Source organism: Ochotona princeps, chromosome 4 (assembly GCF_030435755.1).
Source record: "Ochotona princeps isolate mOchPri1 chromosome 4, mOchPri1.hap1, whole genome shotgun sequence".
Lineage (NCBI taxonomy): Eukaryota > Metazoa > Chordata > Mammalia > Lagomorpha > Ochotonidae > Ochotona > Ochotona princeps.
Window position 1 is genome coordinate 113,661,580 of NC_080835.1, and position 21,973 is coordinate 113,683,552.

General features: G+C 44.3%; 1 protein-coding gene across 1 annotated transcript in view; it reads left to right on the forward strand.

Moving 5' to 3' along the window:
- Nucleotides 1-21,973, forward strand: part of CDON (cell adhesion associated, oncogene regulated) — a 118,360-nt gene that overhangs the window by 76,956 nt on the left and 19,431 nt on the right. The window contains exons 13-17 of the mRNA XM_058664131.1: nt 1,933-2,114; nt 2,585-2,690; nt 11,590-11,712; nt 15,464-15,685; nt 17,601-17,881. Coding sequence (XP_058520114.1) covers nt 1,933-2,114; nt 2,585-2,690; nt 11,590-11,712; nt 15,464-15,685; nt 17,601-17,881 — 914 coding nt within the window. The remainder of the gene's footprint in view (nt 1-1,932; nt 2,115-2,584; nt 2,691-11,589; nt 11,713-15,463; nt 15,686-17,600; nt 17,882-21,973) is intronic.

The window sequence follows — 21,973 nt, forward strand, 5'->3', positions numbered from 1 at the left end:
TAGCAGGAAGCTGTCATCTGCAGCTGGAGCCTGGGTATCAAACAAAACAGTCTGATGTGGGACACAGGTGTCTTACCCAGCTTCTCAAAGCTCTGTGTTTAGTTGCTGTATTTCTGTTATATAGTATACCACAGTGTATGTAACCATTCTTTATTTCTGGGTTTAAGTTATTTATACTCCAAAACAATGGTGTGGTAAACATCTCTGTATGTGTGTGTTTTGTGATGACAGTTTCAAGAAGAAAATTGCTTGTGAACTGATGAACATCAATCCGCTGCTGAATCTAGGCACAGAGCTCAATGTTACAGAAATGAGACAGCTGACCCTGGTTTTAATGTCAGTTCCAGCAGAGGATCCCCCATCCAAAACAAAAACAAAAACAAAAACAAAAAACCAAAAACAACTTAAGGTTCTACAAAAAAATAAAACAGAAAGAGGGAATAAATAACCTCTGAATTTTATTTTTGGGGGTTTCAGGGTCATTTTTGTTTTTGGACTTTGAGTTGCATATTGTTAACAAATGCTTGTGTTTGAGCGGATAGCATGAGGCACGCGAGAATGTGTAGGTTCAGTTGGGAAAAGGTCACAGTTTTAAGCTGGGGTAAAGCTATATAGCATGTTCCAGACTGAAGACTTGTCTTCAGAAGGCCAGGGACTATTTTTAAGCAACAGGAGACTTGCTTTAGGGTTTTAATTTATTCTTTAGATTTGGGTTTTCAAAAATTCACAATTCTGAGTAGTTTTTGAAGTTCTTTTTTTTTTAATAAGATTTTTATTGGAAAGGCGGATATACAGAGAGGAGAGACAGAGAGGAAGATCTTCCGTCCAATGATTCACTCCCCAAGTGACTGCAACAGCTGGAGCTGAGGCAATCCGAAGCCAGGAGCCTCTTCTGGGTCTCCCACAAGGGTGCAGGGTCCCAAGGCTTTGGGCCGTCCTTGACTGCTTTCCCAGGCCACAAGCAGGGAGCTGGATGGGAAGTGGCGCCGCTGGGCCCTGGGTTATATATTAACAACTTCAGGGCCCGGCGTGATGGCGTAGTGGTTAAGGTCCTCACCTTGCACGCACTGGGATCCCATATGGGTGCTGGTTCTAGTCCCGGCAGCTCCACTTCCCATCCAGCTCCCTGCTTGTGGCCTGGGAAAGCAGTCAAGGACGGCCCAAAGCCTTGGGACCCTGCACCCTTGTGGGAGACCCAGAGGAGGTTCCAGGTTCCCGGCTTCGGATCGGCGTGCACTGGCCGTTGCGGCTCACTTGGGGAGTGAGTCGTCGGACGGAGGATCTTCCTCTTTGTCTCTCCTCCTCTCTATATATCTGACTTTGTAATAATAAAAAAAAATATATATATATATATATGTGTATGTGTATATATATATATATATATATATATATATATACACACACACACACACATAACCCAAACTCTTTCTGTGGAGTTCCAGTCTGCTCCCGCTAACCCTGTTCTCAGGGAAGCCAGTGTGGTGTCTGCTGTCACCCCATGGCATTTCCTCATAGGAATGTGTTCACTGTGTTAAACTTAGCTCCAGTTATTTCTTTCCAAGTGAGGAGACTGGTGTGGGGAACAGATTCCTCACTGTCCTTGCTAGGCATGGCTCAGACCAGGGTGGTAAATGGGGTACATGTCTTTTCCTAGCCCTCTGCCTGCTCCCGTGTTGAAGCACCACTCATTCATCTTTCACGGCATTCTTTCCTGTCTTGAAATCTGGAATATGGTGCACTGAACAGCCACTCACTCCCAGCTGCTTATAGTTCACCAGTGGTTGAACTGGATCACTAGCCAGCTGTAGAATTTCTCACTGTTACTATAGATAGGTACTTAAGCACAGGAGGCATATTTTTAATATTCTCTCTTCAGTTTTCCCATCACAACTGTGTTTTAGTTATGGGTATTTGTTTTGTTTTCCCCTCAAGGTTCAACATACAAATTTAGGGTCATCGCTATCAACCATTATGGGGAGAGTTTCCGGAGTTCAGCGTCTCGTCCTTATCAGGTGGCTGGGTTCCCCAATCGGTTTTCCAACCGTCCGATAACTGGACCTCACATTGCTTACACAGAGGCAGTCAGCGACACTCAGATCATGCTAAAGTGGACGGTACGTGAACACTTCTCCATGGAGAAGACTTCCTGAGCTGGTCATGGCAGCAGTCAGTTTAATATTCTCCTGGCATTGTGAGCACATCACGTTTTTGAACTTGTAGTGGAGGGGAAATTGAAGGGCATTAATATTTGTTTGAAAGTATGTATTATAACGATCAGGATTAAAGATAAAATCATTTCCTTGGCTCTTATCCAAGTGTTATTAACTTAACCGCCACTTAGTGCTTTATTCATTTTGAACCAAATGTGCTATTATGCCTTTGAAACCAGCAAGTGGACTTCTCTATTTTGTTTAGTCCTACAGGAAGCTAAGTGCTCTCAATAATTTTGAATTAACTTAAAAGTGGTTATTAAGTATACTTGCAAAATGAAATGAGAAAAATATTACCAGATAAGTAAATCCAACTGGATGTGAGATTAACATTTTTTTTTGTCTTTGATAAATATTCTTTTCTCGTTTTTCAGTACATTCCATCAAGTAACAATAACACTCCCATCCAAGGATTTTATATTTATTACCGACCCACGGATAGTGACAATGACAGTGATTACAAGAGGGACGTGGTAGAAGGTAAGTCCCCGTGCAAGCTGTGATTCATACAAAGAAGGGAGGGGGATTCACAGATAATATGGAAGGCGTCATGGAGGTTGAGGCAGAGTAAAAATTGAAATAGCATTTGCATTATTGCTGTTGAATTTGTCCCAAAGCCATTTTTTTTTCCACGTTAACATATAGTCTTGTGTGTATTTTGATTGCAGAATCCTTTTCAGAGACATATGAAGGTGATGATTTGTCATCAATTTTAACTGGGGAAAAATTTGATTTCTGTTGTGTTTAGGTGACCTGTGACCTGAGTATAAAACCCAGTAGCAACTTCTAGCATGTTGAAAAAGTGGTGTATCATTCAAATAGTTTTGTTGAAGTCTGTACCAGAAAGATTATATCTTTACCATGTATGCCATCCACCTTTAGAGATAGTGAGGAATTGGAATGCATGTAGAGTAAAAAGAAAATCACCAAGGTGGTACACAGTGTTGAAACTGCTTTTGTATTGCATGGAGAGTATAAACCAGTGCATTACATAGGGCTCAGCAGCCCCAGGTGACGCGGCTGGCACTGCCTCTACCCACAGCCATGTCTCTGAGATCTTTCCTGTCCTCACGGTGTGCTCTTCATCCTGGCCTTTGTTTTAGGGGCTTGTGCACACTAAGATTTGTCTATCACAGAGAAGATTCTGCCACCACCTGCTGTGTGCCTCTCAACCTATGTTTCCTCTGTTGTGTGCTAAATGCCCTGTAGGTAAAATTCCCCTAAGTTTCTAACCATACTCTTTGTGTATATTTCATAGAATTCAACAAAAGATGAAACATGGAAGTGTGTTTGAAATTATTTTCTTAAAATTTATCTTCCTTACCAAATGTTAACCTCCTGTTGGGCCCAGGGACTTTTTCCTTTGCTTTCTTCTTGTTCTACAGTGATGAGGTATTCAGGAGTGAATGGATGAATGTGGTCCAAAACAGAACATTTTGTTTAAAAAAATTATGCTTATTTAAATGAGAGAAAGAGAACATCAGTTTCCCTTTATTGACTCACTGACCAAATGCCCCGTTGGCCGGGACTGGACTGCGACCAGGCTCAGGAGCTGGAAACTCAATTCAGGTCTCTCCCATGTGCATGGCAGGTGCCCTACAACTTGAGCCATCACTGCTGCCTCCCCAGATCTGAGTTAGCAGGCATCGGGCTGAGCTGGGCATTGAACCCAGGTGCTCCCAAGTGGGAGGCAGGTGTCTTCTCTGCGGGGCTGCACGTCGTTCTGCCTGTAGTGACCAGAAATAATGGGATTCCTCGTGAGGCTTGGGTGGCAAAAAAGGAAGGCGGGTGAAGCAGCATGACAACTACTCGGAGATATTTGAGAACTGTTGTGTGGAGAAGGAGTTAAGCTGGTGGAGGGAGACCAGGCTGTACGGAAGTAGTTGAAGAGAGGACTTGCTAGCAGAAAACAGCCAAGTACTTGGGCCCCTGCCACTCACATGGGAGATCGTGGAGCTCTTGGCTTCATTGTGGCCCATCCCAGCAGTGTAGTGATTTGGGGAGTAAACCAGTAGGTGCAAAATCTCTCTTGTCTCTCTCCCTTGCTCCCTGTCACTCTGCCGTTCATATAAATAAATTAAAAAAAAAGATAGGAAGAACTTTCTAACAAGGCATCCTGACCTAAACTTTTCACAAAGCAATGGACTCTCCAGCATTTCGAAGGGTTCGGCAGAAGTTGAATGCTTGTTCCTCAGAGGTATCAAGGATGAGCTTGTTGTTCTGAGAGGAACGCTTCGTCCAAGGTCCTTTTTTCACTCCAAATTTCTGATACTTTGAAATAGTGAATGTCCTATTGGATCATGTCAGAAAATTGGCCCAGGGCACATTTATTTTCCATGACTTCTTGACATCAAATAGTGCATACAATTTTTGCTGTAATAGATTACTTCAAATGTGTCATATGCTGCATTTCATTGAATATTGTGACATTACTTTTAATGTTTACCCAATGTATTTTTTCCTTATTTTAAAAATTTTTAATTAGCAAGTAATGTCTATATGTTCTTATGGGATATAGTGCAGTATTAAGTGGAACTACTTTTGTAATGTAATGAAAAATTTATCATCTCAACTTTAATGCTTGGGCATTGCAGGCACTCAATATGGGTCCTTTTAAAATCTTTTAAAGATTTGTTTATTTTTTATTGGAAAGTAAGATTTACAGAGAGAAGGTGAGACAGAGAAAGATCTTCCATCTGCAGTTTCATTCCCTAAGTGGCTGCAAAGACCGGAGCTGAGCCAATCTGAAGCCAGAAGCCAAGAGCTTCTTCCAGGTCTCCCACATGTGTGCAGGGTCCAAAGGCTTTGGACCGTCCTGACTGCTTTCCCAGGTTACAAGCAGGGAGCTGGATGGGAAGTGGAGCAGCCAGGACATGAACGAGCACCCATATGGGATCCGAGCGCATGCAAGGCGAGGACTTTAGCTACTAAGCTACTGCGCCGGGCCCTAGTGTGGGTCTTTAAAAAAATCATTTGTTTATTTGTTTGAGAGGCAGATAGAGAGTCTCTTTTGGTTTACTCTACAACTGCCCATGGAAGCCAGGACCAGGGATGCAGTCTCCCACATGGGTCTCCCATGTAGCTGGGAGAGCCCAACTACTTGAGGCTTCTCTGCTGCCTGCCAGGGTATGCGTTAACGGAAAGCCAGAGTCAGGAGCCAAATGAAACCCAGGCCCTGATGAGATATATGCCTGTTTTCTCTGCTAGGTTGCATACCACTTCTTTTTTTTCATTTTATTGGAAAGTCATATACAGAGAGGAGGAGAGACAGAGAGGAAGATCGTCTGTCCGTTGATTCACTCCCCAAGTGACTGCAACGGTGGTAGCTGAACCAATCCGAGCGCAGGAGCCTGGAACCTCCTTCCGGGTTTCCCAGGCGGATGCAGGGTCCCAAGGCTTTGGGCCATCTTCGACTGCTTTCCCAGGCCACAAGCAGGGAGCTGATTGGGAAGCGGTGCCACTGGAATTAAAACCGGTGCCCATTTGGGATCCTGGTACATTCAAAGCGAGGACTTTAGCTGAGAGGCTACAGCACTGGGCCCTGAATACCACTTCTAATAAATATATTTAAATTTTTTTAAAATTTTACTTTTATTATTTTCCATGAATCATCTTTTTTTTCAATGAAGGCATGATTGCTCCTCTTTTTCTATAATTTTTAATAGTAAAACTATCCTCTGCTCTTAGTGGTCAAGGTAGTAGAGGTCTTGGGAGAGTCAAATGTCTAGACGGAGTCTGAGGAGCCACTGTGGGTCTGCAGGGTTCTCTATCATAAGCTGGGTGCTGATTCCAGATGTGTGTTCAATTTGTGAACATTCATTGAGCTGTACAATTATGTGTGATTTTATGTGTGTATCTTTTATGGCAATAAAAAAGCTATTTACAAAAAGAAATGGTGTGGCCAGCATTGTGGCACAGTAGGTTGAGCTGCCTACAGCACCAGCATCCTGGCTGCTTCGCTTGATGCTTGCTAATGTACGTGTGTAGAACAGTGGAGGGTGGCTGAAACCCTTCGCTCTCATGGCAGTGACTCATGGGAGACCTGGTGGGAGTTCCAGCTTCTTTGCTTTGGCTTGGCCCAGCACTGGCTGTTGGGGCCATTTGGAGGATGAGTCCAAAGGTGGAAGATCTCTGTCTCCTTCTCTCTCTGTAACTCTGCTTTTCAAGGAAAAAAAAAAAGCTTATATAATAAAAAGAAATGGTAATATACATAATTGTTAGTATGTGTTCTATAATTGTTAGTATGTGTTCTGCATTTTGGTCTTATCTAGCTCTTCATTTTAGTTCAGCTAATTTAGAGGCATGGGGCCTAGGTTTTTGCTTTTGGATTTTTAGCTTCTGAATCAGATTTAACAGTTGTTATAAGAGGGTTATAAACAAACCAAGTGTAAACAAAATGAATATCTAGCTGTGTCTGTCTTCGCTATGCCCCTGGCCCCCACCTCTTAGTCTTGCTTTCTAGGAATATCCTCTGTTAGTTTTTAAACTGTTCTCTCCTAGTCAGACCACTTAACTTTTACAAACTTCTGTGATAGTCACGTAGTGTACCACTTGGAATGAGTTTAAGAAAGATTGTGTATTTGATGGTAGTGTCTAAAAATGTGAGTTTTGGCATATGATTCACAGAGAACTTGTTTATACATGTTACACACTGAGAAGTTAGATGTTTAAGTGGGCTTCACTGTGCTGTATAATTTGCTTATTCCTTATTTTCAAGTTTATGCATTTGAAATTCTTCCTGTGGCCTTTGGAAGACTATCTCTGGTCTCCCAAACCTGGGAGCCAAAGCATTCATTCCTTAAAGTTTTCTTTACAAGTTTCAGATTACTTGCATGCATTAACTCAGACTTTAAGCTTTTGAAAAAAGAAAAAACTTAAACTCAACTAAATTGTAAAAGAATATAGTAAGAACAATAATATTTAAATTATCTCATCTTCTGGATTAAGTTACACATTTGGATAAACTATGAGTTTCCAGCATACAGATGCTTTTGTCTGTGATATTTTTATCTTGTAAAGTTGTATCGAGTTCCAGATAAATCAGACTATTGCTTATTTCTGGTCTTTAAATCTGGGCTTTTGGTTTCTCGCAAACCAGATCTCTCAACTAGAGGTAAATTTTTAAGTCTTGAGTATCCTTTGGAAAAATAGTTGCTTGTAAGGCAAAGAGTGTGTGTGGTTGTTTTTGGTTTTAACAAGCATATACTCTGAGCTGTCGTATTCATCAGTGATCAGTAAAAAATTCTCTTTGCTGATATTTGTTGTAATTGTAGCCATTGGAAGAATTAGCATAGTGATGGAATAGTAACCTAGCAAGATAGAAATTATCTAAATTATTTTATGAGTAACCTACCAAAGCCTAGTTTAACTCCAATTTTGCCAGTGTTATGAAAAAAAAAAAAAACAAAACGCTCAAATCTAGTGTAATATTATTCAAGAATTCAAGAGAGTGTTTATAGTTAAGAGGATGTAAGGTCACATTAGGAAGGACCCAGGGTTAGAGAAAAATCAACTCTTTCAGAAAGTTTTGGATTTTTATAAGTAAGTCTGTTTTAGGTTCAGATGGTTTTTTGGAATCCAGATTTTTGGGAGGGTGGGTCTATATATATATATATAAATGGGGCATAGAATTTCTCCCTTCTTGAGATTTTCCGTGACCCTGGATTCTAAAACAAGAGGATTTTCTGATGAAGTGCGGCTCTGTGAATACAGGGTTTTGTGCTGGTGACCTGACAAGGGGTGTGAGCTACTAGACTGAAATGTGTTTTGTGTGGAAAGGAGCCTGGTCCAGCGAGCCAAGCCCATCTGACGGGCGGGTGTAGTTTTGTTTGGTTTTGTTCTCTGCCTTCAATAAATTCTTGAATCAGCTGGTGGCAGAGTTTCTAAGAAAGAGTGGAAACAGTTTGAAGAGATGTTTTCTGAGAGGGGTTGAGAGCACTTGAACAGTTCATTAAATCTGGCAAAAGTGTCCCTGTGTGTGAAAGTTTGTCACGGGTCCATGAAAATAAAAGTGGAGAGTGATTTATACTGGAGTGTTCAGTTTCTGAGCAGCTCTAAATGAAATGCTGGCCGAGTGCCAGGGGTAGCAGTCTTTCTATCAGAGAAACTGGTGTGGTTTGGAGACCCGGACTCCAAAGAAAAGCAACAGCAGAAGTATCTGCGGAGAGGTTTCTGTGGTAGAATTTGCTTTGGGGTAATTCCCTGAAGTTTACTCAGGCCTTAGTGTACTTGACCATTCATATTGTATCCATTGCGGTGGAATTGAATGTTTTGCTAGATCATTTGCTCTCTGGGAAATGTCCCACTTTCAGTTCTTATGCACAGTGGGTTGAATCGCTAGGCTGATAAGAGGGTCACAAGATTTGAGGTTTGTTTTTTTTTTTAACTCATGTCTGAGGAGTTTGGGAGGGGTTCGGGCCTTGGGATGGAGGCAAGTGCCGCTCCTCACAGTGTGGTGGCTGTGGGGGGTGCCCCTGCCGGGTTGGACCCAATGCTGGGGGCTCACGCCAAAGACACTGCCACAAGGCAGTGAACGAGTCCTCGGCCTCCCCCAGGACGGCCAGTGCACCATGTGGTGCCAGGCTCTGCCTGCTGGCCACCCGGCCAGGGAACTCTGGGGTATTGGTTGTCTGAATCGCTGCTTAGGTAGCTGCTTGAGTCAAGGACGCTAAGTCACACTGTCTAAGGCAGAGGCCAGGACAAGTGAGGGACTGAGATAAGCTGAGTCAGAGCAACCACTGGCAGGCGCATGATCTACGGCTAGGAACAGGTCCAGTTGGGGAGGTAAGGGGACACCTTAGCTGGGTTGAGGTTCCCACCAAGGGGCACGTGTGCTGGAATGGGGGCTGCATTCTATCTAGGAGACAGTTGCGGTCTCCCGAGGCACTAGTGTGGGCTGGGATTGGATGCACCGGGCCAGTTCAGAGCCCAACACCATCTGGTGTCATGGAGAACCAGAGGGTAGATGTGGGACTGATTAGGCTGGGTCTCACTCCTCTCTTGAGCCATGTGTGAGCTGTATGTGGGTATGGACGAGCCATGGCTGGGCTGAAACATCCAACAACAAAAACCAGAACGGGGTGAAAGCAAGCCAGGAAAAGCCACTGTTCCTGCTAGGACATGAGGTGAACTGGGTAGGGTTGGCTCAAGGACCCCCTGGCATGTGCAAAATCTGCCACTGGGAGGGGTTCTGATGGAGGAGCCTGGGCAACTCCTCTGCAGGACACAGTCCCTGCAGGTAAGTGCAAGAAGCATGATAGGAAACAGCCCAGAATAGGCCATGGACAGTTTCCCACTGGCATACATTTGGCATGGGTCAAGGGCAGACCAGGCTGAATCAGTTCATGTCACCCACTGGCAAATCCGAGCACCAGAACAGAGTGTGGATCAGGCCGGGACTGGTCGCGACAAAACCAGTGCACATTATGGAACGCTAAGGTGAGGTTGACTGTACTGGATTTGACTGCAGCACCCAACCAGCACACGTGAGATCCAGGAAGGGAGGGGCAGAACCGGCAGGGGGATTAAGGGGCTGGTCTCCTCGCCAGACAGCTACTCCCACTGGAGAGCTCGGGCTGGGATAGAGACAGACCAGACTAAGCAAGGGTACATCACCTGCGCGCCGCATGTGGATTAGACCAGGGAAAAGCCAGGCTAGGCGGATGATTCCTGCTGGTGCAAGCATAAATTAGAGTGGGTGAGGGATGTATGGGCATAGCCGCAGAAGCTGGCACTGGGGACTAATTCTGTCAAGTCAAATCACAGAACCACCTAAAGAGTGCATAAACCGGGACAGAGACCTGGGAGGGAAATAGTGGGTTCCCCCCTCTTGGGTCACTATTCCCGTGGGAGGGCATGAAAACTTAGACGGGGGCTGGGGTGGCTAGATAGAGAGACACTCAACAACACCCGTGAGGGCTGGATGGTTGAGTTGGTTAGATAGAACTAAGCTTTAATACCCATTGACAAGTACAAGAGCCAAATGGGATGTGGGACAGACTGGTCTTCTGCTACAAATACTGGCAAACCAGGGTAGGGGGCGGGCCTGGTGGGAGTTATTGTGGGTCACCCCGACTAGGCTGCAGCTCTCACTGGTTGATGTAAGGGCCGAACCAGACTGGATTGCAACACCCATTGGTTCCAGTGCAACTCGGGACCGAAAACAGAACCAACCCAGCAACTGCAACCACCAGCTGATCGGGGTGATGGACTGTGCCGGGCCCTGTGCTTGCTAGAACATACAAGAATCTGATCTGGGAATACCTCAAAGTTTCTTTGGAGATCTCCCCAATCGAACTGCTGGACTCAGAACTCTAATCAAGAAAAGACAGAAGACAGAGCAGATCAATCATTCATCTCAGCTATATGTTGGCAGCGAAATATGGGGCAAATGGAGACTTTATAATGGGCCATATCAATCAGTGGACGACCTCATCGAGCAAAACTGGCAGCGATTCATAACCGGAGAACTATTAACACCACTCGAGCACATATCTCAGAGCATGCCCCACATCCGGGACTCGAGTGGGCGGGAAACCAGGTGGGGCTTCTCCCTCAATATCCCCCTTTACCTCAGATACATGATGGAAACAATATGGACATAATAGTATTACCCACTTCCCTATACCCCCTGAACCTTTTTTATTCTTTCTTTCTTTTTCTTCTTTAACTGTAATTAACTATGTAAAGATTGTCAACAACAATACAATAAAATAGATTAAAAAAAAAAACTCATGTCTGAGAGTAACACTTATTTTATGAAAGACTCACCACTAGTTGTTTTTAATTAAATAAATGCTATTACCAACATATAAATGCAGCTTTATTTTTTTAAAAGATTTATTTATTTGTATTGGAAAGACGGAGTCACAGGGAGAAGGAGAGACAGAAAGATCTTCCATCTGCTGGTTCACTCCACAGATAGCCATGATAGCCAGAGCAGAGCTGATAGGAAGCCAGGAGCTTCTTCCAGGTCTCCCACACGGGTGCGGAGTCCCAAGGTTTTGGGCCATCCTCTACTGTTTTCCCAGGCCACGAGCTTGGAGCTGGCTAGGAAGTGGAGCAACTAGGAAACAAACAGGCATCCATATGGGATCCCAGAGCACTTACAAGCAAAGGATTAGCCAATTGAGCCATGTGCCCACCTCACAAGTATGATTTTAATTCTGTTTATCTCCTTATTTTTTTCATATCACAGAGAAGAAATGTTATTAATCTATGATGTATTACTGAAGTACTTAGTTAGATTCAATATATTTTTTTATTGCACAAACTAGTAGTTGGTAAAGGATGCTACTCCAACCTCATTCTGAAAAAAAAAATTATATTGGCATTACTGTTTGGGTATGTGTCAAGTGTATCTTTTATTTTTCCCTCCTAGGTTCTAAGCAATGGCATATGATTGGCCACCTGCAGCCAGAAACGTCCTATGATATTAAGATGCAGTGTTTCAATGAAGGAGGAGAAAGCGAATTTAGCAATGTGATGATCTGTGAGACTAAAGGTAGGAGGCGGTGGGAGTTTATGTTTTTCCACTAGACAGTGCTAGTATTCCAAAACCTGGATGATTCCTACTAACTGTTGACATTTTTTTCCCCCAAGAAAATAAATTTCTGCTTTTGACCATTTTCTGGGTATATGCATTTAGATTATCCCAAGAGCATGCAATATGTTGGCTAGAGCACTTATTTAAAATATCATTACTTATGCATGAATCCTGTTAATTTCTTTGGGACTCTAAGTAAATCACTTTCTTAATCTTATTCTCTTTGAAGAGATGAGAAGTATGTGCTGAGTACTTTTTGAGATTGCTGTGAGAAAATTCATATGAACAAAAGTATAGGAACAGTAAGGATAAGTGCTATATATATGTATATATATAAAGATTTATTTATTAATAGTTACAGAAACAGAGAGGGAGGATGGGGGAGATAAAAAGAAAAAGAGAGATCTTCCATCTGCTGATTCATTTCCCAGTTGGTCACAATGGTAGAATCTGGGCCATTCTGAAGCTAGGAGCTTTTTCCCTTTCTCCCATGTGGTTTCAGGGTCCCCAAAACTTGTCTTATTCTCTACTGCTTTCCCAGGCACATTATCAGGTAGCTGGATCAAACACTGATTTGTTCAGGAGTGTGTCTTAGGTGCCTATAAATGCGGTGTGATACCGATATGAAATTAAGCAGAAATGGTCCTAAAACACATAAGAATATAGCCATGCAAGGTATGGAAGAACATAGAGAACATCACTATAACTGTTGTAAATCTAGTAGGGATGGTGAAGCTGTTCTTAGAACAGCATCGTTATGTCTTTTACTGGAGAAGACAAGGTTCTACCTACGGACGTTCAAAACAATGAAAAATCAGTCTTATTTAAAATGTTAACTGTCTTACTGAATGCCTTTTTAAAATATGTTATGCAGTTGCTATTCTGTTTGTGCAGAAGACAGGATGTATGATTTAACCTTCCACAAAATGGCCCCATGTTCTTGTTAGGACAATGGTGCTTTTATCTTCAGTAGCTCAGTGAGGTTTTCAGGAAGACCCAGGTGTTGAAAGCTGGTTTTTCCCACTTCCCTTTGAAGATCAGGGGCTATTATGGTGTTTCCTTCCGGCTTAGATTTCTCTTTGTGTTTGTCATGACATCTCTATCAGGCTCTTAGCTATCTCCAATTATTGATGTTAACATAGGGCTATCGTACCCAGCCTCGACACAAGTCACCTGTCTTCTGCTTTTAACTTGAACAAGAAGTTGGAAGCCAAATCATCAAACTTAGTAGAATTGCAAGTAATTGAAGGATAAAGAGTGATTAATCCTGAAGGCCTTCTGCAAGAGTAACCCTGATTTTTAATGTCTGATATGGAGCACCCACTTTGCCTCAGAGACCTTTAGTGTTTAATTTTAGGGTTATAGTGGCCTTAGAAGAATGTGATCTGGGGCCTGGCACATTGGCTCAATTGACTAACCCTTTGTCTTTGAGCACTGGGATTCCACATGGACGCTGGTTTGTGTCTCAGTTGCTCCACTTCCCATCCAGCTCCCTGTTTGTAGCCTGGAAGAGCAGTAGAGGACAGCCCAAAGCCTTGGAACCCTGCACCTATGTGGGAGACCCAGAAGAAACTCCTTGCTCCTGGCTTCAGATCAGTTTAGCTGGCTGTTGTGGCAATTTATGGAATGATTCAGCGGATGGAAGATCTTTCTGTCTATCCTTCTCCCTATGAATCTACCTTTCCAATAAAAATAAATAAATCTTAAAAATAAAAAAAAAAAACGTGTAATCCAACTGAACCTGAAGTACAACCTTTTTTTGGAGTCTCTGCCAGGTGCTTTTCCAGCTTTCAACTGCAGACAACTCCTTCCTCGAACGTTGGTCCCTTCATTTCTTATTCCCAGTTCTGTTCTCTATAGCTGAGCTTGCTCAACGACTAAACCCTGATTCAATGTGATTTGTTGAATGGAATTTTAGAAGATTACTTCGCTGCTGTGACTTGTTACTGGGAAATCAAGGAGAACTATTAATTATAACTATGATAGCAAAACTGCTCAGACCCTACCATGTACCATGCTATAGTACTTTATTAGGATGAACTCATTTACCCCTTGAATTAGTTCTTTTTCTGCTTCTCGTATACCACAGACTGGGTAAGGTACCAACCATGAAAGCTAAGCCGGCTCGCAGTTCTGGACACTGAGGAGTCTAAGAGATTGGCATCAGCAGTGATGGGGGCTAATTGCTGTGTGTGCCATAGTATAGTAGAAGGGCAAGTGACAGAGAGAGAGGGATCATCACACTTATCAGAAAACTCATTTTTTTTAAAGATGTATTTATTTTATTTGAAAGGCAGAGTTAGAGAATGAGAGAGATCTTCCATCCACTGCTTTACTCCCCAATTGGCTGCAATGGCCAGGGCTGGGCCTAGCTGAAACAATGAGACAGGAGCTTCATTCAGGTCTTCCACATAGCTGCAGGGGCCCAAGGTCTTGGACCATTTTCTGCTGTTTTCCTAGATGCTTTAGGAAGAGCTGATCAGAAGTAAAGCAGATGTGACTTTGAACTGATATTCACCTGAGCTTAGTTGGCTATGCTACAGTGCTGCCCAGAAAACTGAGTTTACCAAAGCACCCTTGAAAAAGGTCCATTCTTGACCTATCACCTCTTTAAAAGCCTGCCACTTAACACTACTACAGTGGCAGCATGAACTTCAGAGACCTTTAAGCCATAAAACTCATGAGCATCTTGGAGTAGAACTCTTATCTTTGTCCATTTTCCCAGTGCACAAGTGTGCAGTTGCAGACCCAGAAGCAGATGAGGTGGAGCTGAGATAGAACCCAGCCCTGCTTCTGGAGCCTGGCTGTTGCTTCTGTGCTCGCTGCTTTTATTGTGACATGTACATTGGAGAGAATGAGATTTGAATCCCACCTGTTTTTGGCTTTTATTATTATCATTACCCTGAATACCTAACGAATTAAGTAAGAGTATTGCATTTACATGGACTCCATAAAAGCCCTTTTTTAACAGTGCTTAATACCATGTGTGAGGTCTTGGGAATTATAATAATTGTAATATAACCGAAATTTACATTTTTAAAAAAGATTTTTTTTTTATTTGAAAGGCAAATTTTACAAAGAGAGGGGAGATAGAGAAGGGATTCCTTCTGCTAGTTCACCCCCCAAATGGCCGTAACTGCCAGAGCTGAGTCTTCCGGGTCTCCCTCCCAAGTGGGTACAGGGGTCCAAGGACTTGGGCCACAGGCAGAGAGCTTGGTTGGAAGTGGAGCAGTCAGGACACAAACTGGCTCGCATATGAGATGTTGGCACCACAGGGTTGAGGATTAGCCTGTTAGCCATGACATTAACCCCCAAAATTACATTTTCTAATGTTGGTCCTCATTTTTTTCCTATGTAGTAGAAACATAAAAGATGTAATTTGAATCTTACTCAGCTCAAATATATCAGATTGAAAGTTTTCATTGCATACTGTTATTTCATCTCTTGAAGGGTCTTCTGCAGGTACAGTTGGCTTGGACCCAGTGCATGTGTTTGCCTGTACTTAAAGATTTCTCTAAACTGGTGGGTCAAGCCTTTGGCACATTGGACTTTTAGACTTTGGAGTCTTCTGTGACCCCCTTGTGGTCAAGGCATCCCTGGAACAAGTATAAACAGACTGGCTTGCACTAATCCAGATCTCCTTCAGAGTAAATCTTTTCAGAGACTGTGTTCACTAGGACATCATGCTTTCTTTTATATTTTGATTTAGTGAAACGAGTTCCTGGAGCATCTGAGTATCCCATCAAATACTTCAGCACCCCTCCAAACTCCTCAGGTGGGGGCGGACACGTCGGGCCTGCCAGCAGCCCCTCCAGGAGCAGTGACATGTTGTACCTGGTGGTAGGCTGTGTGCTGGGCATCATGGTCCTCATTCTCGTGGTTTTCATTGTCATGTGTCTGTGGAAGAACTGTCAGCAGAACACCACACAGAGTGAGTCATTCATGAATACTCCCTTTTTGTGTCCTAAGGATGGGTAGGAAAATATTGGCAGGGTGAATATTGATTTGTAACACTTTGATGTGTTAAAATGCCTTAGTGTGTGCAACACATTCCATAGTCTTCCCTCAGAGGAGGTGACTTGAAGACTTGCACTTGTCAGCCAAAGTAAGTGGAGCATTAGATCCAGTTGTGCAGGAGAAATAAACACCAGTACCCAAACTAAGCAGGTCTTTGAGTAAGTAACTGACTTCATGCGGGGAAGTTCCAGCCCCGTGGGCCACTGAAGCAGGTGCTGACTTGAAGCATGGGCTTGGGATTGCTGTAAGGAGCACCTCCATGCTGGCACACATTTGGCCACAGACAACAGGAGGGCATGAAGACTTTTCTGCTCCTGTCATGGCATGTGTGACCCTTAGACATGAAGACACCACGGTCTTGTCTCTCTGATGCTCACCCACCAGAACTGCTCCCTCATGGCTTCCCCTCCCCCAGACTTCCCAGGTGACAGGTGTGCCTGGGCTGCTGGTGATGACACGGCTGTGAACCTAGAAGCCTGTTGCCCCTTCCTCAGTTCTTTCCACCTCACCTTCCTGCCTTTCCTGTCCCCTCAGCTAATTTATAACAGGATTATTGCATCAAGTAGGGCTTTCTTGTCCTTGGTTTGAGGAAGTTTTTTGGCTTTCCTTTGACCCCAAGAGCAAAGAAATAAAAATAAAGGACCTCGGAGGTGACAGGCAGTTTCAGTGGCTACAGCTGATCTCCCAGATAACCCCCTTGAAGTCAGTAGCTCAGTGAAAAAAAAAACCCTTCTTTGAATGATCCCTTCAAGCCATAGGCAGAGGGGGGGAGTAGGGGGAGGGGTGGTGTCATGATGCAAGGATTGTTGATCGTTTTATTGGGTCAACATGGTTTAGTGGCAATGCTTGTAGTGGCAAGAGAGAGTGCAGAATCATTAAAAGAAAAATATGAATGCAGTGGTCTGAGAACTGTTAATCCAATTAAAGGCATTTTCCTTTTTGGCCTCAGCATTTGTTTAAAGATAGAACCCATTAGAGTAGTGTTGTTTCAGTCATTCATTCACAAGATACTCATGGACTGTTGTCTGTGTGCCAGGCACTGTGCTGGCAGTGGAAAGCAGTGTCAGACAAGATAAACTTGTAGAGTTCTTACCGGTGTGTGTAAGGACGGTACTCATCCATGCAAGGAAGTCCAGCAGGGGAAGAAGCTGTGGAGGGGAGGGGAGACAAAGCTAACCCAGTCTTGGGGAGCCCTGATGCTTTAGCAGCAAATCCTCTGTAGTTTAGATACTGTACTTTCTAAGGGACGTTTGATCATTTTTAAAAACATGTGCTTTTGGGAATCAGAATTGCCAGGCAGTTGTATAAATGCTTTTAATACAGGGCATGAGAGTAGCTTTTTGCCTGAGGTACCCCATAGCCTCCCAAGTTGGCTGTACAAAGGAACTAGATGAAAAGTGAATGCATATACAGCTTGCAAGGGTTGTTTATTGCTCTTTGAGATGTACCACCTAAAGTTAGTCTTTCCTTGTTTCATACAGTATTTTTTCTAGCACTTTGAAGTGTATGGAATTTAAACACTTTTTTTTTTTTTTTTTTTGGTGTTGCCAGTAGTTGGATGGTTTTGGTTTGTGTAGTTTGTTCATTCTCTTTTGAGTAATTTCTGCTTGATTCATTTCTCTTCCCATTAACAGAGTCTAATTAATTCAAAATTCATAGCTCCCTTCACACTGTAAAGAAAGTAGCAGCAGCCGTTTGGTTAAAACATTCTTAGGTTGTTTTATTTTAGTCTCCTGGGAGTTTCTTAAATGATTCACTAATAAAACTTGGTAAGCAAGATGCTTGTCCTTTTCAGTGTCTGACTTGTTGCTCTTATTCTCTTTGAACAGAATATGACCCTCCAGGATACCTCTGCCAGGGGTCCGATATTCATGGGCAGATGGTGGAATATGCCGCTCTCTCGGGGACAAACCCCATCAACAGCAGTGCTCGCTGTGGCTTCCTGGGCAATGGCAGTCTCCCCAACGGCTGCTCCCACCTTCACCATAAGGCCCCGAATGGCGTCAGTGGAATGGTGAACGGGAACCTCAATGGAGGGCTTTATTCCGGGCATACGAACTCTCTCACCAGGACACATGTAGACTTTGAACATCCCCATCATCTGGTAAATGTAAGAGACCTCATTAGAAACTGAACCCTCAGGGTGCCAAGGAGCAGAAACAGGCTCTGCGTACATGCTTTTTTCAGTACAGGGACCGTAGAGGTTCACCTGGGTGGAAAGAGTCCTCTGATCAGAGGACTCTGTATTTTCTGTTCTGGAGTAATAGTTGTATTCATTAATGTGATATCTGTTTAATTTATTTCAAAAGCAGAGAAAGAGAGATCTCCCGCACTCCCGCTCTCCGGTTCACTCCCCAGATGCCCACAACAGTTAGACCTGGGAACTCAGTCTCCCACATGTGGATGGCAAGGATCCAAGGACTTGGGCTATCACCTACTGCTTCTCAGGGCACACACTGAGATCAAAAATAGAAGCAGGACTCACTCCAGGTGTTTCAGGATGTGAGAAAGACCTTCCAAGTGACATGTAAACTACTACACCAAATGCTCTCCCCTGGTGACAGTGGATACCAGTACAGAACAGACTAGACATGAAGCAGAAATCCTGGACTGGACCAGACGAAGGACTTGACCTTTCTTTAGGGCAGAAGCTGAGAACTAAATGCCGAGAATTCAGATAGATGCCATGGTAATGAGAGAGTGGAGATGGTGGCAAAGTAGAAAACTCAAATGCTGTGTGTAAGAAGCGGCTACAAGCCAGCACTTGTGATCTGGGGGCTCTGGTGGATCCAAGTTTTCTGCTATGGCCAGATTTTTACATATCAGGAACTTGGAAGCATTATTCAGGCTGTGCACACCATGTCTACAGCTCACTAAGATGGTGACCGCTGACCTGTCCTTGGTCTCTTAGGTTGGTTTTGCCCATTTTGTTTTATTGTTCTTGAGGCCTGGAAGTTTTTTACATTTGATTATATTAATATTCTTAAACCACAAGGAGCAATACCCTTAAAACTACCTTGTTTCAGAGATAGCCAACTGATAAAAATTTTTAAATGGGAATAGGAGACTAGTGCATTCTTTTTTAAAGATTTATTTATTTTTATTGGAAAGTCAAATATACAGAGAGGAGGAAAGACAGAGAGGAAGATCTTCTCTCCAATGATTTGCTCCCTCTGCAATGGCTAGAGCTGAGCCGATCTGAAGCCGGGAGCCAGGAGCCTCTTCTGGGTCTCCCACACTGGTGCAGGGTCCCAGGGCTTTGGTCCATTCTTGACTGTTTTCCCAGGCCACAGGCAGGGAGTTGGATGGAATGTAGAACAGCTGGGACACGAATCAGTTCCCATATAGGATCACAGCATGTGTAAAGCTGGGACTTAGCTACCACTCCAGGCCCAAGACTATTTCACTTTGAAAACTGTACTTAAAAGGCATCTTCTACTATTGTTTGGATATGCAGATAATTTTTTTTATTTATTTTTTTCCTTTTTTTTATTGTATTTTTGTTGACAATCTTTACATAGTTAATTACGGTGAAAAAAAAAAGGGTCAGAGGGTACAGGGAAGTGGGTAACAGTATTATGTCCATATTGTTTCCATCATGTATCTGAGGTAAAGGGGGATATTGAGGGATAAGCCCCACCCAGTTTCCCACCCAGCCCAAGTCCCGGATGCGGGGCACGCTCCGAGATCCTTGCTCAAATTGTCTTAATAGTTCTCCAGTTATGAACCGCTGCCAGTTTCACTCGATGAGGTTGTCCACTGATTGACACGGTCCATCATAGAGTCCTCATTTGCCCAGTATTACGCTGCCAACATATAGCTGAGGTGGTTGATTGACTTGCTCTGTCCTCTGTCTTTTCCTGGGTAGGGCTCTGAGTCCAGCAGTTCGATTGGGAAGATCTCCAAAGAAACTTTGAGGTATTCCCAGACCAGATTCTTGTATGTTCTAGCAAGCACAGGGCCCGGCACAGTGCATCACCATGATCAGCTGGTAGTTTCAATCGCTGGGTTGGTTCTGTTCTCAGTCCTGATTTCCACTGGAACCAATGGGTGTTGCAGTCCAGCCTGGCCCTGCCCAGCACACACTCGGCCCCCGCATCAACCAGTGAGAGCTGCAGCCTAGTCAGGGCGACCACCAATAACCCCCACCAGGCCCGCCCCCTACCCTGGTTTGCCAGTATGTATAGCAGACTAGTCCAGTCTGTCCCACGTCCTACTTAGCTCTTGTACTTGTCAGTGGGTATTAAAGCTTAGTTCCATCTAACCAACTCAACCATCCAGCCCTCACGGATGTTGTTGAGTGTCTCTCTGTCTAGCCACCCCAGCCCCCGTCTAAGTTTTCATACCCTCCCACGGGAATAGTGACCCAAGAGGGGGGAACCCACTATTTCCCTCCCAGGTCTCTCTCAGTCCCGGTTTATGCACTCTTTAGGTGGTTCTGTGATTTGACTTGACAGAATTAGTCCCCAGTGCCAGCTTCTGCTAGTTGATGCTGCAGTTAAGCCCAAACATCCCTCACCCACTCTAATTTATGCTTGCACCAGCAGGAATCATCCGCCTAGCCTGGCTTTTCCCTGATCTAGTCCACGTGCAGCGCACAGGTGTTGCAGCCTTGCTTAGTCTGGTCTGTCCCCATCCCAGCCAACACTCTCCAGTGGGAGTAGCTGTCTGGCGAGGGGACCAGCCCCTTAATCCCCCTGCCGGTTCTGCCCCTCCCTTCCTGGATCTCACGTGTGCTGGTTGGGTGCTGCAGTCAAATCCAGTACAGTCAACCTCACCTTAGCGTTCCATAATGTGCACTGGTTTTGTCGCGACCAGTCCCGGCCTGATCCACACTCTGTTCTGGTGCTCGGATTTGCCAGTGGGTGACATGACTGATTCAGCCTGGTCTGCCCCTGACCCATGCCAAATGTATGCCAGTGGGAAACTGTCCATGGCCTATTCTGGGCTGTTTCCTGTCATGCTTCTTGCACTTACCTGCAGGGACTGTGTCCTGCAGAGGAGTTGCCCAGGCTCCTCCATCAGAACCCCTCCCAGTGGCAGATTTTGCGCATGCCAGAGGGTCCTTGAGCCAACCCTACCCAGTTCACCTCATGTCCTAGCAGGAACAGTGGCTTTTCCTGGCTTGCTTTCACCCCGTTCTGGTTTTTGTTGTTGGATGTTTCAGCCCAGCCATGGCTCGTCCATACCCACATACAGCTCACACATGGCTCAAGAGAGGAGTGAGACCCAGCCTAATCAGTCCCACATCTACCCTCTGGTTCTCCATGACACCAGATGGTGTTGGGATCTGAACTGGCCCAGTGCATCCAATCCCAGCCCACACTAGTGCCTCGGGAGACCGCAACTGTCTCCTAGATAGAATGCAGCCCCCATTCCAGCACACGTGCCCCTTGGTGGGAACCTCAACCCAGCTAAGGTGTCCCCTTACCTCCCCAACTGGACCTGTTCCTAGCCGTAGATCATGCGCCTGCCAGTGGTTGCTCTGACTCAGCTTGTCTCAGTCCCTCACTTGTCCTGGCCTCTGCCTTAGACAGTGTGACTTAGCGTCCTTGACTCAAGCAGCTACCTAAGCAGCGATTCAGACAACCAATACCCCAGAGTTCCCTGGCCGGGTGGCCAGCAGGCAGAGCCTGGCACCACATGGTGCACTGGCCGTCCTGGGGGAGGCCGAGGACTCGTTCACTGCCTTGTGGCAGTGTCTTTGGCGTGAGCCCCCAGCATTGGGTCCAACTGGCAGGGGCACCCCCCAACAGCCGCCACACTGTGAGGAGCGGCACTTGCCCCCGATCCCAATGCCTGAACCCCTCCCTGCAGATAATTTTTCAGTTGGTCAAATTAATTGCTTGGGGTTTTTTTTGTTTGGTGTTTTGATTGCAGATGAAACTGTTGTAACTCATAGTGACTAAAATCTGAAGATGTACAGTTTTTTTTTTTAGTTCAGCCTTAGTAAAGATTTTTAGAAATATTATCTTTGAAGAATAAAGCTGTCATAAATATTTATGTTCTAAAGGTAGCTATTGACCTAATTTTAGTATTTTGTAGAGTAATTTATTTTTGTGTTGGTGCAAATTACTAAAAAAGAGAAAAATAGTTTCATTATTTTATGTGGAAAGACATGGCTCACATTCAGACTTCCAAACTCTTTGTCGCCATTCCAAGTCCAAACTGCTAACATTGTCCAAGAAAGCTGACGCAGTGG